This window comes from Macrotis lagotis, chromosome 1, assembly GCF_037893015.1.
Source record: "Macrotis lagotis isolate mMagLag1 chromosome 1, bilby.v1.9.chrom.fasta, whole genome shotgun sequence".
NCBI classification, from domain to species: Eukaryota; Metazoa; Chordata; class Mammalia; order Peramelemorphia; family Peramelidae; genus Macrotis; species Macrotis lagotis.
Window position 1 is genome coordinate 399,710,942 of NC_133658.1, and position 17,462 is coordinate 399,728,403.

Consider the following 17,462-nt stretch of genomic DNA (forward strand, 5'->3'; position numbering starts at 1 on the left):
ATCAATTATGATAGATTTAGCTTTTCTCAGCAATAGAGTCATCATAGACTATTCTAAAAGACTTGTGATGGAAAATATACACATCTAGAGAAAGAGCTATAGAATCTGAATTCAAATCAAGTCACACTATTTTCACTTTTTAAATTTGTTTTTTAGTTTTTCATTCTCATGGCTTTTTTCCTTTTGTTCCGATGCTTCTTTTACAGCATGTCTAATATGGAAATATGTTTAACATGATTGGATATGTATGACCTATATCATATTGTGTGCTGTCTTGGAGAGAGGGGAGAGAAGGGAGGGATGGAGAAAATTTTACAAAAAGATTATTGAAAACTATCCCTACATGTAATTGGGAAAAAATAAACAATGTCTTAAAAAAAGAATCCAGAATGATGTGATCAAGTCCTAACTCAGCAACTTGTAAAATGGAAGAGCTTGCACAAGGCTCATCTCTTCTTTGACTCTCAGTTCTTCCCTTTCTAAAGAAAGTTGTTAGACTGAATACATTTTGTTGTGATGCTCTAAAAGGGAAAGAGAGAAAAAAATGAAAAATGGAACCAGGAACAATCTAACATGACTCAACAACAACTGTCTCTTTAGATCTCTTATTTGTTCATTATTATTTTTACTTTTAAGAAATACTTCATTCTCACCGATAATATGGAAAATAGACAGTCTTTCTCCTTGTGGAGAGAGACTGGTCTGTGCATTGAGCAGAAATAATAAATATTTGGCCAACAACATTGTACATTAAAAACATGTCAGTGCAAAATTTATCATGTTCTTCACATTTGCTATTACAATCCTCCATCTTGGCTCTAATGCTGGTCAGTTTCAAAGAGAATTGTTTTAACAAATGCTCTTGGGGTATATTTTGTTCTGGAATTATTCTGTTTTTCCTCTTTTTAGCACCTAGACAGTTTCATATAGTTCTCCTCCCTTTTCTTAATCTTTAAATTTATTTTTTTTTAAATCTATATCCCTCTCCTTCCTTCTCTTATCCTTTTCCTGGAAACATCTCTGCTTCTTTCTGGACATATGGTCTTAAGTAAGTCATTTACCTCTCTGAGTCTCAGGTGCCATATTTATAAAATAAGGATAATACTATCTTTTCCTGGATACTTCACAGATTTTATAGTAGTGTGTGTGAAAGTGTTGGGTTGCTGGGTAGTACGGTAGATTGAGTACTGGGAATATGTAGTCAGGAAAATCTAAGTTCACAACTGTTGACCTTGGACAAGTCACTTAACCCTGCTCATCTCAGTTTCCTCATCTGTAAAATGAACTGGAGAAAGAACTGTTTGCCAAGAAAACCCCTAAATCAGTCATGAAGAATAGGACACACCTGAAAAAATGAACAACAACAAAAACATGAAAGTTCTTTATAAATAATAAAGTGTTATAAAGTATGATATAAGTTAAATACCCTTTCCAGAATCATAGGCTTGAAATCTGGAATGAATCTTAGACATCATCTGTTTCAATCTTCTAATTTTACAGATAAGGAAATTAAATCTAGTGAAAGTTAAGTGACTTAAACTACTATAAGTAGTTGTATCCTATTTGGAAGTGGAATTCAGGTCCTCTGATTTAAAATCCTTGGGGCAGCTAGGTGGCACAGTGGATAGAGCACTGGCCCTGGAGTCAGGAGTACCTGAGTTCAAATCCGGTCTCAGACATTTAATAATTAACTAGCTGTGTGACATTGGGCAAGTCATTTAACCCCTGGCCTAGCCAAAAAAAAATCCAGTTCTCTTTCAATTCTAACATGCTACCTAGAGCTTTCATGGAGTGGATTTGATAAATAGTGAACTCCCCATTCACTACTAGAGATATCACTGAACAGGGATATCATGCAGGTAATATGGCTTCTTATTGGAAACCCCACACCTATGTATCTTGCTCCCTGATGGTCCTAGATTGTCTCCCATCCCAAAATACCCCCAAATTTTGAGGGATATTGACTCACACAGGATCAATGGATTGGATTTATTAGTCTGTTTTCTAATTTTGACTCATTCTCAGTCAATCTGAAAGACTAATGTATAGTAATAGCTAATTTAATTAATAGCTTTCTCAATTCTCCTCCCACCATCACCCTCACAAGGAAGGACCTCAAAAATGTATTACATAACTCCTATGAAGAATTTACAAAGATAAAGCCCTTCACCTCAAATCCAGAGTCCAGATTTAGGACTCACACTAATGCCAAGTCAACCATGCCCAGAGTCATGAATCATACTCACCCAGACTGTGAAGGGTAGAATCTGTCTCTTGGATGAGCAGGTGTCTTGCCCCAGCTGGGATTTCAAACATCTTGACATAACCTTCATTAGGATATTTAAAGGGAAAGAAATAAGCTTATGAAAGCTGAGTTATGGTCTTGCAATGAGGGCTGAATAAATGGGAAGAAGTATCTTGTTATAATGATCATGATTATATGTACATACATGAGATATACATATACATGATACATGTGTGTACATATACAAACATATATATATATATGTACAAGTGTATAATAATATAGGAACATCTACAATATCCACAGTTGGCATCTCACAAGCAGAGCAATAATAAACCATAGGTGGGCTTGGAGTGAAATCTGTATGTATGTGCATGCATGTATGCATGCGTGCATGCGTGTGTGTCTGTGTGAATTTTTTCTCATTTGTCATCTATAGAACCTGAGTCAGTGAAATGAAGCCACTTGTCCAGGTCATTTGGCTCTAAACACAAACTGACTGAGAGGAAGCATGCCTTTGTTCCTAATTAGTTCCCTGGAAGAAAAAAGACAAAACAAACCAATAGGTCAAAGTCTTAGCAGGTCTGAGAGATGGGATCTGAGAAGCAGAGCCTATGAAGTCCGAGGAGGGGAGTCTCAGAAGCAAGAAAGGCAAAGAGCAGAGGTGAAATCTAAGAGGTTGAGGCCCTGTGACACTGACCACACCTAGGAGAAAAGTCATGAGTTTATGAGGATGGGAAGAGTAGTGACCGATTGCAAAAGTCTGATTTCAGTGGGGATGCACAACCAGAACTCTGATTTCATCAGTGCAGGGTTTGTCCCATGAGAAAATTCCCTCTCCCAATGCAGGGCAAAATCTGTTCTACAATGTTTAATCTTAGAGGGTTGTCTGGGGAGCAGAGAGCTTAAAGGATTACACAGGATTACACAGTGAGTAAGTGTCTGAAACAAGACTTGAATACAGGCCTTCCTAATTCCGAGGCTGACTATCTTCTAAGCCACATTAGCTCAATTACAATGTTTCAATCTGGTAGTTAAAAAATTAACTAACAAACAACAAAAACATAACAACACAAAAAACACAGCCTGATGTTAGAATGGTCTGTCTCTTTAGTCCTGTTTAGTAACCTGGGGCAGATGTGGCCCGAGAAGGTAAATTTGAAAAAACACCTCATCCTAATATCTTGGACCAATAATTCTCAATTTTTTTTTGTCTTGGGATGTCTTGACACTCCTAAAAATTGCTGATGGTCCCTTTATGCTCTTAAAAATATTACTGAAGATCCAAAGAGTTTTTATTTATTAGGATTACACTTATCAATATTTATTGTTTTAATAAATTAAAATGGGTAATTATAAAACATAACAACACAAAAAACACAGCCTGATGTTAGAATGGTCTGTCTCTTTAGTCCTGTTTAGTAACCTGGGGCAGATGTGGCCCGAGAAGGTAAATTTGAAAAAACACCTCATCCTAATATCTTGGACCAATAATTCTCAATTTTTTTTTGTCTTGGGATGTCTTGACACTCTTAAAAATTGCTGATGGTCCCTTTATGCTCTTAAAAATATTACTGAAGATCCAAAGAGTTTTTATTTATTAGGATTACACTTATCAATATTTATTGTTTTAATAAATTAAAATGGGTAATTATAAAATATTAACTTATTAGTTTTAAAAAATCATAAACCTATTACATGTTAACATATATTAAATACTTTTAACAAAAATAACTATATTTTCTTTTTTTTTTGTTTTTTCAAGGCAATGGGGTTAAGTGGCTTGCCCAAGGCCACACAGTTAGGTAATTATTAAGTATCTGAGGCCAGATTTGAACTCAGGTACTTCTGACTCCAAGGTCAGTGCTCTATCCACCGTGCCACCTAGCCGCCCCCAAATAACTATATTTTCCCAAACAAAAATAATTTTATGGGAAGAGTGGGATTGTTTTATATATATATATATATATATATATATATATATATATATATATATATATATATATATTTAAAATATATTTAATGTATGAAGACACTGGGATCATGTCTGAAGACAGCTGGATTCTCATATCTGCTTCTGCATTCAATCTGTTGTAATATATTGTTTTGTTTGAAGTAGAGGGATCTCATAAAGATATGTAGTTGGAAAAGGGAAGAATATTTTAATAGGTAAATAGCATTTTGAAAATAGTTTCCATCTCACAGATGCCCTGAAAAGGTCTCAGGAATGCTCAGGAGTCTTCAAGACCACACTTTGAGAATTGCTGCCTTAGAATTTATTCCAGCTTAACAGGGAATCATCAAAGACTAAGCAGGAGAGGTATAAGGCCATGCCTATTCATTAGGAACATTCATGTGGCAACATTTACAGGAGATATTAAAGATGAGGAGAGGTGAGGAAAGAGGCTGGTGTTCTTATTGTGATCGGGTTTAGATGTAAGAACAGAAAAGAAAGACACTACAGAGGAAGAAGGAACAGATGTTAGGGTTAAGGGAAAAGAAGAATTTTAAGATGCTCTACACACATATACAAGCATGAACATAGAAAACCACCAAATAGTGAGTAATTGAAAGGAGCAGAGGGTGTGTAGCTGACCTTGTTTTTTAGGCAATCTTGTGAATGTCCCTTTGATTACTTTGCAGTGAGAATTATCTCCTCCACACACACCACATTTGTCTTCTTGTTTGGTGGAACCAATTACCCGGTCACAACCAACTTTCTGTGGGGGAAAAAAGAATACCCAGGTTAAGAATAACCTCACTTTCATTCCCAATAGCATCAGTGTCTTATTTTTTTTTTTTTGCAAGGCAATGGGGTTAAGTGACTTGCCCAAGGCCACACGGCTAGGTAATTATTAAGTGTCTGAGGTTGGATTTGAACTCAGGTCCTCCTGACTCCAGGACTAGTACTCTATCCACTATGCCACCTAGCCACCTCCCCCACTGCACCACCTAGCCCCCCCCCCCACTGTGCCATCTAGCTGCCCCCAGAATGTCGTACTGATGTTGCTAAAGCTGTCAGGTCCCATGAAGCTGGCAGACACATAGCAAGGGCTTTAGAGACCTCTGGGATAAAGTGGAAATCCTCATAGTCTTCTGATTTAACCAAAATAAGAAGTTCTTGAACCACTGTAGGAAAAAAATCAAAGGTCTACAAATCAAATCCTATTTTCAGTTACCTTGGATAACTTTCTATTTCAAAAGGCACTGAACTGAATCCTTTTGCAAATTGAATAATCTAGCAAGGCTACTTCTATTGAAGAAAAAAAGCATTGTCTTCCCCACCTGGCCTGGGGGGTGGGGAAGATGATCAGCTGGTTTTAGCTAATAAGATCATTTCCAAGTTGGCTTATTCATGTTTAGTTTAATGTTTATTCATATTCTCAAGTTATATTATCATTGTCACAGTGAGGACATGTTCATCTTTTTTTGCAATTATAACATTTACCCTCATCTAGAAAAAGGTGTAATATTACATGGAATTCAGATTTGTGTTGCCCTAGGCCTAGACTCTCAGTACCAGGCTGGAGATATGTTTATAGGAACATTAATATAATTCTTTGTTGTACTGTGAATTCACAGTTTTTTCCTCAGTGTCATCAATCACTTTTTTGCCATTAAAAAATTTGAAGGAAAGGTCATTTCTATAAAACATGTGCTAGGATTTGGACAAAGTTCCTCATGTTGTGTTTTAGTAGATAGACCAATGAGTTTGAAAGCAGGGAAGGATTGGCTCCAAAGCCCACAAGATATTTACAAACTCTGTAACCCTTGGTAAGTCACTTAATCTCTTTGGGCCTCAGTTCCTTCATCTAAAAATGAGGGTTAGACTTGCTGACCTCTAAGGTTTTGTACAGTTGTAAATCTGTGATCTTACCCACAAATAAACTCTGTACCAGATCTGGCCCTAAGGTAACTTTCTGCTTTCTGAAAGTAGTAATTGATATGCCATTCTACCTAGGGAAGGTCAAGAGATCAAATCAGTCAATCCCTAAGGTAATTCATTCAAGCTATTCACTGGAAGGTCAAATACTGAAATTGAAGCTTAAATACTTTGGTCACATAAAGAGAAGACAGTACTCATTGGTTAAGACTTTGATGTTGGGAAAAGATTGAAGGCAAAAGAAAACATGGATGGCAGAAGATTAGATGGATAGATAGTGTCATGGAAACAATGAACATGACATGAAAAAGACTTCAGAAGATAGTAGAGAATAGAAGGGCCTGTTGTGCTATGGTCCATGGGGTCACAAATTGTTGAACATGACTGAATGACTGAACAAAAATAACAAAAAGGATAGCTAAGTGAAAGTAAAAATTTATTCAAACATAAATTTGAGATATAAAGAAGGAATTTTTATAAGATGTTCTAGACTATGGGAAGGACCTAATAATCTAGAGGAAGATAGCTTTTTTCTTTTCTAATTACCATCATCACTATTATGACTTGTGGCTGCTATGTGTTTTACTGTTAACTATCATTATCACTCTTATTACTACTGTTAATATTGTTGTCACTATTATTAGACATCTTACAGTCAACCAGATTAATAACACTAATTGTAGCATTGGGATGTCCCAAGCTAGAGATTAATTCTCATCCTTACCTACCCCTCTCACTAAATCATTTTTATTTGGTTCTGGGAAATGTTTTAAGCCTCATCTCTAAATAAGGGTGTACATATGGTTTCATGAGATCACAGGATCATAGATTTAGAGCTGGAAGGGACTTTAGAAGTCATTGAATGTCATTCCATGTTACTGATGAGAAAACTGAGACATAGAGAGGTTAAGCATTCAAAGTCTCTGACTGCTAAAAAGTTACCTAGTTATTTTATCCACTTCCAATGTTTATACTCTTCTCTGCTCCCCAATCCAGCTGAGAAGAAACCAGTGGCTTTTAGACTATTCCTGGGTTTGACTTTTCTTTAACTTCTCCCTGGACTGGGGGAAGATAGTTGACTCTAGATTTTTTTTAGATTTTTTTTTTCTCAAGACAATGGGTTTAAGTGGCTTGCCCAAGGCCACACGGCTAGGTAATTATTAAGTGTCTGAAGTCAGCTCTATCCACTGTGCCATCTAGCCCCCCCCCCCCTTAGATAGTTGGTTCTAGTTAATAAAATCATTCCCAATTAGAATTAGTTAAAGGTCACATATTCCAGAGTTATATTATCATTACTATAGAGAGGACACGTGCCTTTGAAGGGTAGGAACTATTTCACATTCATCTTTGTATCCCTGGAGTTTAGCAAAATGCCTGGCAAACAATAGACAATACATGCTTGCTGTTTGACTGATTTATGATTTTAAGAGTGTGAGGAATCCTTACAGTAGAAATTCCTTCCACCAGGACAGATGTTCACCTTGTTCCTACTTAGTAGTTATGAATCAGGAAATTGTCTGAGACAGGGAGAAATTAAGGGATTTCTTAGTCACCTTGTAAGTTGTCAGAGGCATGATTTGGACCCAGTCTTTTTAATTCCAAGTCCAACTTTTGCCTTTTATACTCTAGCAGTAGTAATAATTAATATACATTTGTGCAGATTGTTGTAATGTATAAGTAATTATAATATATTTATATATCTTACTAGTTTGAAGGTAGGCCACATCTACCACATAGGACAACTCTCTAAAATGAGTTTTACTTTTTTTAAAAAAGTAAACCAATACACAGGGAAATGGGGACAGGGGATAGGAGATGAACCTATGATTTCATTGGCTTAGGTACTCTCAAGAGAGGAAAGTTCCTCTCTATGTACAAATTGGAACATCCTCTACAACTTATATCTTTAATTTCCTAGAACATCAAGGGGTTGTGACTTTCTCAGAGTCAGAGATATTATATATCAGAGGCAGGAACTGAATTCAGTTGTCCTCAGTTGTTCAGTTGTCCTGAATTCAGTTGGTTATCTACTATACTATGCTGTCTCTTAGTAAAATAAGGATACCAAATCACTGTATTATTGCATCCTAAAATAGAGGAATAAGGAAGAACTTTTAGAGATTTGACTGGGGAAGAGTTCATGATCAAACAAGGGTCAAAGAGGACCAGAAGACAAATTTATTTTTTATTATATAAATTTTGATTATATAAAATTGAAAAGGTTTTTATTTTCCACAAATAGAAGCAAAACAGTTATTGCTAGAAGGGAAACAGTTAACTGGGAAAAATATTTATAGCAAGTTTACAGCACATTTATTGTAGAGAAAGCAAAGGAGTACCAGAAAAATATCTACTTCTGCTTCACTGACTAAATTAAAGTCTTTGACTATTTGGATCACACCACTGTTTGGCAAGTCCTCAAAGAAATGGGAGGACTAAATCATTTTACTTTTCTTTCAAGGAGCCTGTATAGGGGTCAAGAAGCAATAGTTAGAATCAAACATGGAAAACTGTTTTAGGATGGGGAAAGATGTATGATAAGGTTGCACATTGCTACTTTATTTATTTAATTTATATGCAGAGTACATTATTCAAAATGCCAAATTGGATGAATCAAAATTGCTGGGAAAAATATCAACAATCTCTGATATCCATCTGATGAAAGTGAAGAATTAGGAAGCCAGTTTTGAGGGTGAAAGAGAAGACTGTAGAAGATGGCTTGATGCTTAATATCAAAAAAATAAGAACAGGGCAACTGATTCCATCACTTTCTAGCAAATAGAGGAAGAAGAAATGGAATGAATGGCAGATTTTGTATTTGGGGGTTCAAAGATCACTACAAACAGTAACTGAAACCATGAAATTAAAAAAAAAAAACTTGTTCCTTAGAAGGAAAGCTATGACAAATCTCTCCTATAAAACAGAGATATAACCTTATCAAAAAAGAACTGTATAGTTAAAACTATGGTTTTTCCAATAGCAATGTATAGTTGTGAGAGTTGGACTATAAAGAAAGCTGAGTTCTGCAAAATCAACATTTTCAAGTTGTGATGCTAGAGAAAACTCTTGAAAATCCCCTAGACAGTAAGATCAAATCAGTCAACACATAAATTAATTTGGACCTTCGATGGAATGTCACTCAGGTTTAAGCCTAAATGCTTTGGCCATATAATAAGAAGATATAATTCATTAGAAAATACCCTGATGTTGGGAAAGATTGAAGGCAAAAGGAGAAAGGGACAGCAGAGGATCAGATTGTTGGTAGTGTCATGGAAACAATGAACATGAGCTTGGGCAGACTTTGGGAGACAGAGGATAGAAGGACCTGGTGTGCCATGGTCCATTGGTCAAGAGGAGTTGAACATGCCTGAATGATTCAACAACAACAAAAACCAGAAGAGCCATTTAAAGAAGCCAATCAGAAGAGCAATTTAAAACTATGCTCAAAAGATCCTTAAATATCAAGTACCTTTTGATTCAGTGATATCTCTACTAGGCTTATCTCCCAAATACATCAAAGAAAGAGAAAAAGGGATCCACATGTACAAAAATATTTATAGCATCTCTTTTTATAATGGCAAAAAACTTGATACCAAGTGAGTGCTTATCAATTGAGGTAATGACTGAACAAATTATGATATATGAATATCATATATCACAATACTATTGTGCTATAAGAAATGATAAAATGATAAAAAGGAATGCATTCAGAGAAACCTGAAAAGTGAAGTAAGCAGAATCTGGAGAACCATTTCTAAAACAAAAACAATGTAAAGACAAGCAACTTTAATAGACTTAAGAATTCTGATCAAAGCAACGACCAATGAAGACTTCAAAGAACTGATAATGAATTGGGCTATCCATCTCCTGACAGAGTGGTGATAGACTTAAAAGAATAATAAATTGGATATATAAATACATGCCGAATAAGACACAGACTTTGGACATGGACAAAATAGAAATCTGTGCAAATTTGTTATGAGTTTTGTTTTGTTTTATTTTTCTTTTCCACAGTTTGGGGATGAGAGAGAAAATGAATGCTTGTTGCCAGGAAAAATAAAATTTAAAAATTGCTCTGGGATCACTGTATTAAAAAAAGATATTTATTGTAATTTTTTTCATATATTTACTGAATTAAAGGTGCATAAAGTATTTTACTGAGGCAACTGGAAAGACACAAGTTTTCATCCAGTCTCAGACCCTTCCTAGCTATGTGACTCTGGTCAAGTTACTTACCTTCTGCTGCCTGACAAAAGGTTCCACCTAATCCACTGGAGAAGAAAATGGTAATCCACTCCAGTAGCCTTGCCAAGAAAATTCAATGAAGAACTACTATCTAATGGGGGTCACAAAGGGACAGTCATGACTAAACAGCTAAACAACAAAAGCATATTATTGCTTGTCTTTTTATCTTTATTACTTTTTCTTCATGACTTTGTCTTCATCACATTTTTTTCTTTCTGATCTTCCCTCAATGTATAATCTTTACTATTTTTCATGAGTAAATCCATAATTCTAGGATGATAGATATAAACTGTAAGGTACCTTAAAATAATTGAGTCAAACTTCCTTGTTTTATAAATGAGGAAATTGATATTTAAAAAGCTTTAGTAATTTCCTCAGGGTAAGCAAGTTCTTCAGGTGGGGTCTGAACTCAAGTCTTCCTGAATCCAAATGAAAAGCCTTAATGCACTCAGTCTTATTTTCTGGGGGGTGGGGGGTGGGGAGTACAAATTGTCTTTGAATCACACATTTGAATCTCACACTATAAAGTTTCCAGGACAGAGATTATTATTCATTTTTATAGATGATGAAAAAGAGGCTCAGAGAAGTAACATGATTTTCCCAAGGTTGCATAATTTGCAAATAATAGTCAGAGCTAGAACTCAGGACTTCAAATCATGGTCCAGTGTTCTTCCCACTGAACCACACTGGCTTTCAAGTGCTCTCTTTTACTTTGTTTTTTAAGAACCTATATGTCATCTTTTCCCAACACTTACCAAACAATCTCCACGTACACAAAGGCTGTAAGGATCCTTGTAGGAACAATGGGTCCCATCATGTACCATTCGCTTCATGGATACCACTTCTCCAGTTTCTTTTGACTGGCAGTAGAGATGGCATCTTTCCTTGGCTGGAGGATAAAATAGCAGGTTTCAGTTTCTTTACAATCTATTTATAGATTGTAAACTTATATAGAGTTTACACATACTCCTTTTGAACTCAACATGTCACCATGGCTATCTTGGACTACTACCAGTGATTTCATTTCATCAAATCTTTGGGAATTAGTCAGGATAGGGAAACAGGAAGTCAGGTATGGGGGATAGAGAAGGAAGGGAGAGGGGAAATACTGGAAAGGGCACTGAACTTATGGCTGAATTTGAAATTGACCTTGAGATTTAGGAGCTACCAATTTAAACTCTACCAATACTTCAATGGACAGCGCAGGGACTACCTCCTTCTTAAAACATTCCTTGGCTCCCCTCTTCTCTGAACCTTTTATGGCATTTATATCTTGCCTTATATCATGGATTTTATGTCAATGTCTTATTCATGTTAAACAATGAGCTCTGTGAGGCTATCTTTCCCCAGCTTTACTATCTAAAAAAACCTGTGCTTAAAATCTCAGAGAGTTCTTTCATTCCTGTCTCTCTCTCTTCTTTTTTTTAGGTTTTTGCAAGGCAATGGGGTTAAGTGGCTTGCCCAAGGTCACACAGCTAGGTAATTATTAAGTGTCTGAAGTCAGATTTTTGAACTCAGGTACTCCTGACTCCAGGGCCAGTGCTCTATCCGTTGCACTGCCTAGCCGCCCCATTCCTGTCTCTTCTTAACCCATCACATTCAATCAGTTGCCAATTGACTCTACTTCTACAATATTTCAAATCCATCTCATAATGCGAAAACTCCTAGTCTATGTCCTCATCACCTCTTTAACTGACCTCCCTACATTCAGTCTCCTCCCTCTAATCCCTCCTTCACACAAGTGCCCAAATTGTCTTATAAATGCACAGGACTGACCATACACTTCCCTGCTCTAAAATGTTTTCAGTGAGTCCCTATTGCCAACATGAAAAATTATCTATCTTTAGCGTGTGTGTGTGTGTGTGTGTGTGTGTGTGTGTGTGTGTGTATCCTCTTTAGCTTGTGTATATCTATATATATCTGGAAACTAAGGTTCAAAGAGGGGCATATTTTGATATTTATAAGATAACATAGTAAGTAGCAAAACTGGGACTGGAATTCAGGTCTTCTAATTTCATCTCAGTGATCTTTACATTGTACCTCATTAGATAAATGAATGATTTTAATTAGTGTGCTTGAGCTTTTATGTTCAGATGATGTCCTTTTCTTTTCAGGGAAGAGAATTTTATCCTAAAATGTGTCATGGAGAATTGATAATGGGGTTGCCAATAACACCTCAGGCCCAAATTTTCACCCACAGAGAAAGATTAATTTTGAGGATGGAAAAAATAATTATAACAAGCTGTACACAGTTAATATCCTGCTGCTACTGTCTATTTATTTATAGATGCCTGGCTAGTCCTGAGTTATGGAATAGGAAGTTCAGACAGGGGGTGACCCATTTAAAAGCACCCCCATTGAGCAGACTGTGGCCCTAAGTGGAATAGTGTCATTGGCTTTCCCTGAGGATTTCAAACTATACCAGTGCAGGAATAGAGGTAAAAGATGTGGACAGCTCTGATGGAACTGATTTCTTACCATCACCCAATTTTTAGAAAACCTTTCTTAGTTCTCCAAGAGATAAATGACCCAAATAAGGTATCCTGCTGAGTCTATGATTTTTTTCCCCATGACTTGGATCTATGATAGGTTCAAAGCAAGCAGAAATCCCACCAACTACTCTCCATCCTCTCAGGTACAGGAGAACTTCTAGGCCAGGGGCATTTCTGCTCATTTGGCTTATCTGCAGGATCAATAAAAATTTTATGGTCATTGAAGCTTCCACAGAAGTCCACGTCTCAGTGCCTGTCACTGATCCAAACATTCTCTGTTCTACCCTTGTTTCCTAATTCTAGGTTAAGTTTCTTCTCTGATGCCTCATTGTGGCTTGGGGGAATGACCCTAGGTTCTTACAGTTCCCACTGGTAGCTGCCACCAAGCTATGGTTATGGGTCAGGCAATATCTGCCTTCTGAGGATCAATTTAAGGTCCCAGAGGCTCACCATCAGGGTGCTGACCATGGTACTGACTGGGGTGATGAGCGGAAGGCAGGGGGTGATTTTGTTTTTTCTACTTTTGTCAGATTCTGCAACTTGCAAAAATTGACTGCTCTGGCATGGAGAAATTGGGGTCTTCCAAAGTCTGAATAAGTTCAAGACATCTAAGAAATTACAGCAGAAATACACAAGAGGGCACTCTAAGTGTACCAATAGAGGGGTGTGGTATCAGCGTTCCAGAGAGAATAAATTGGGAAGATGGTTTTTCCCTTCAGCCAGAGCCTTAGGCATGCCTGTCCCTAAGTGATGTGATGATTGAGTTTTATCTACTGATGGAAAGAAAGAGCAGGAGGTTATTCAGGATGAGGGCTTGTACCGATTTCTCGTTTTCTATAACACTTGAATAAAGCAAAGCTGTTTTTCACCAAAAATAAAGCAAAACGGGCAGTTTAATGATTGGCACAGTGAGTTCTCTAATGAATAAACTTACTCAATTTGAATAAATTTGAGGTTCTTTGTCACTGACCTTGGTGAATAACAACTCCTATCCTGGGTTGGTCCAGGTCTCAGAAAGCACTTAATTTTGTACCTTTCTGGTGTGTGTGTGTGTGTGTGTGTGTGTGTAAAATAGTTATTTGGGTATGTTTCTTATCTCCCTACAGAATATAAGGCCCATAAAGGCAAGTTCTGTATCTTATTTAAACCTCTATATCACTCTCATTTCTAATTTTACAGTAGTACCCATTAAGTGGGTGCTTCATAGATGTTAGTAGTTGTTACTGTTGCTAGCTCAGAGGTTACTTGCATTGTAGAATATGGAAAAGACTTCTGCAGTTAGTAGAACACTGGCCCTGGAGTCAGGAAGACTGAATTAAAATCTATCTTTAGACACTTATTAGTTGTGTGACCCTGGACAAGTCACTGAACTAATTCTGTTTACCTCAATTTCAAACTTAATTGCAAAATGAGAATAATAATAGAATCTACTCCCCAGGGTTGTTGTAAAGATCTAATGAGTTACAAATAAAATTTATAAAATTTTACAATTTACAATTGTAAATTGTATAAAAAATTTACAATAAGATTGCAAAACACAGTATAGTGGTTGGCACATAGTAGCCACTATATAGAAATGCTTATTCCCTTCCTTCTTCCTTTTCTTTCTAATGTGGAAACACTTATAAAGCATAGGCCTAGTTCTTATAATCATATTTCATTATAAGTAGCCATGGCTGCTGAAGGGGATTTGTTGGCCATGATTCATTAAAGAAAACAAGCAAAGCTTATATAGATTGTTAAGTCATGAGTTATTATGTACTTGATTATTGGTTATGAGTCTCTCTATGTTGAAACCAGTGATTGTACCCAGTACTCAGGTACTCACTGAACCAGAATTTACAAACATGACCATTGAATGCCACAGTGTCCAGGCTGAATATGGTTAATAGTAGTCCTTAATCATCTCATCTATAAGAGGCCCAATGAATCAGAAAGAACTCTAATTTGTCAACCATGTTAAGTCAATCTCTCTTTCTTATACCAAGTGGAAAAAAAGCATCAGGAGAATGAGATATCATGTCAGTCCCTTTTGTAGTCTGTTTGCAACTGGTTTAGGGAAGGCTTTTCAGGACACCTTAGATCATGATAGTTGCCACATCTATAATAAAACCAATCCCAAACCACTGACATAGTTGAGAAGTCTCCTGTGTCCAGACCTGATTTCATTGAAGAAGCATAGTATCCAGAATGTGGGAAGTTATGGGATTCCTGCTCTATATACTTCTCAGACCACACCTAGAGCATAGCCCCAACTTCTGAGCACTACATTACAAGAGAAACACAAAGAAGCTAAAGCAGGTTGAGAGGTAATTAGGTGGGAAAGGAAATATACAGAAGGGTTGATTGAAGGAGTTCTGTTTGTGGGTTGGGAGGGAGTAATGTTTAACTTGGAGAAGAGAGGAATTAAGGGCATGATAGCTAAACGGTTTCTAAAGGGCATTCATTCATGGAGACTTTTTTGCTTGGTCCCAGAAGCAAGGACTAGAAGTTGCAGAGAAGCAACTAAGGCCAATTTCAAAGGGAGAACTTTCTGTTTAGAGCTAGTTAATGTTGGAAAGAGCTGCTACAATGGGAATGAATGGGCTCCCTGTCCTTGGAGGTTTGCCATCACAGAGGCTGAATGAAGTCAGGGAAATTCTTAAGGGATTTTCTCCTTGGGATGTGAGATTGGATTAAGTGTATTCAGAGGTCTCTTCTAGATCTCAGATTCTGGGATATCTGCTTTTGGGCTTTGGGCAATCATTTATAGGAGAAACTCCAAAAGAATGGAGACCTTCATGGCAGGCCATGGTAAATGGTGCAGATTGTCAATGCAAGCTCAGCCACAAGATGGCACATTGGAATTTTTATAAGCTCATTTGCAGAAAATTTCAACCTGTAGGAGTGGTTCTAGCTAGTGTAAGCTCTTTCAGCTCCCTTCTTCATTGTACAGCCTTTATCTTCACATAGTGTCCAGATTTCCTTAAACCTCCAGAGAACCAGGCTCCCATTCCAAGACCATGAAGATTCACTGAGTCCTCATGGATGTCAGGCCCACACCCCTAGAGAACATGACTAGTTAAATATCCCATGTGGTTAGAGAAAATGCATATTTTTCTTTTTGAGGGGGAGAGGAAGGTCTTTTGCAGGGGCAATTTTCTGGTTTTTCCTTCCCTTCAATACAGAACATGACTATTCTTCAAATAGTAGCTTTTGGCTAGACTTGAATATTCATTACTAATTCTCTTGCTGAAGAGTCTGGGTTGGCCATATATAAGAGGGAAACTCAAGATCCAAGGTCTTCTGAGTAGGAGCATATATCAAAGCCCAAGACTAAATAATCTGGCCATCAAGAGGCTCAATCAATTTATTTGACTGTCTAGGATAGTGGAGGTGATTTTGTTTGTAGTCTTGAAGACTAAAAAGAGAATTGTCTTGAGTTCATAATTCTGAAAGGATATTCTAGGAGTAGAAATTGTGGTAAAATAGATTTTAATTCAAATTAAGGAAAATTTTTTTAATAATTTAAGATGTCTTTAAATAGACTATTCTACTTTAATAGGTAGTAAGTTCTCTATTATCAGAATTATTTAAATGTGGGTTAGATGACTACTTATCATGGATAACTTGTAGGGGACTTCTGTTCAGGTATGGGCTAGACCAGATGAATTTTGAGTATCATTTCAACTCCAACTCCAATTTAATTCTAAGAGATGCTGTTGGATTATTGGTCTCTAAGTGAAGATAGAGTGTTTCTGCTAAATGTTCCTCCCCACTGGGGGCCTATGACAGAGCTATGCCTGCTTATTTGAAAAGTCATTTAACTAACTCTCTTTGTCCCAATTTTAAACTTTCAAGTGTTAGGTAGAGAATGAGAGTGAAGAGAAACATATAGGCTTTCTCCTATCAGCAGGATTGAGTGAAAGAACCAAGGGAAATGGGGGAAATAGATGAGGATTTAGAAAGTGGAGGGAGATAGACTGGTTCAAGCTTGGGATCAAAATGCCAGCTCCCTTATTGCTATTGTATACTAGAATGGGCACATCTGGAATTATAGAAGCTAAATTATTTTATTTAACTGAAATTCTTACTCTATCTCACTAGAAAATAGTTCCTACCTTTCATTATAATATTCATTTGTGGGGGCAGAGCCAAGATGATACCATGAAGGCAGGAATTCCCAGAAACTCATTCCCCCAATACTCCAAAAGCCATCAAATTATGACTCTAGCCAAAATTTAGAAGGGCAGAACCCACAGAAAGAGTGAGTTATACAATTTCCCATCCAAGACAACTTAGAAGTTCCATGGGAAAGGTCTGTTTCACAAAGACCTGGGGTTGGAAAAAAGCCACAGTGCAACTCAGGGATCACTGAGAACAGTTTGAAGGGATAGTGAGAATATTCATTCACTCATTATTTGTTAACAAATCAGAGTTGCTGCCACCTGCCAGGAACACCCACTCTTTTAAGGGTATAAAAGCATTGATAGACCTCCATGATTCATCTTAGATTTATGAGAGAAAGCCAAATGACCATTGTTTTAATAGTTATTTGCTAGCTATGTTTAGTATAATCATTAATCATGCCCCCCCAAAAGAAACTAAGTATACCTTA

General features: G+C 36.8%; 1 protein-coding gene across 1 annotated transcript in view; it reads right to left on the minus strand.

Annotated features, from left to right (window-relative positions):
• Positions 1-17,462, minus strand: part of ADAMTS2 (ADAM metallopeptidase with thrombospondin type 1 motif 2) — a 478,959-nt gene that overhangs the window by 37,397 nt on the left and 424,100 nt on the right. Inside the window, exons 13-15 of the mRNA XM_074212594.1 lie at positions 11,129-11,262; positions 4,842-4,965; positions 2,247-2,327 (exon numbers count right to left, since the gene is read on the minus strand). Of these exons, the coding sequence (XP_074068695.1) occupies positions 2,247-2,327; positions 4,842-4,965; positions 11,129-11,262 (339 nt within the window). The remainder of the gene's footprint in view (positions 1-2,246; positions 2,328-4,841; positions 4,966-11,128; positions 11,263-17,462) is intronic.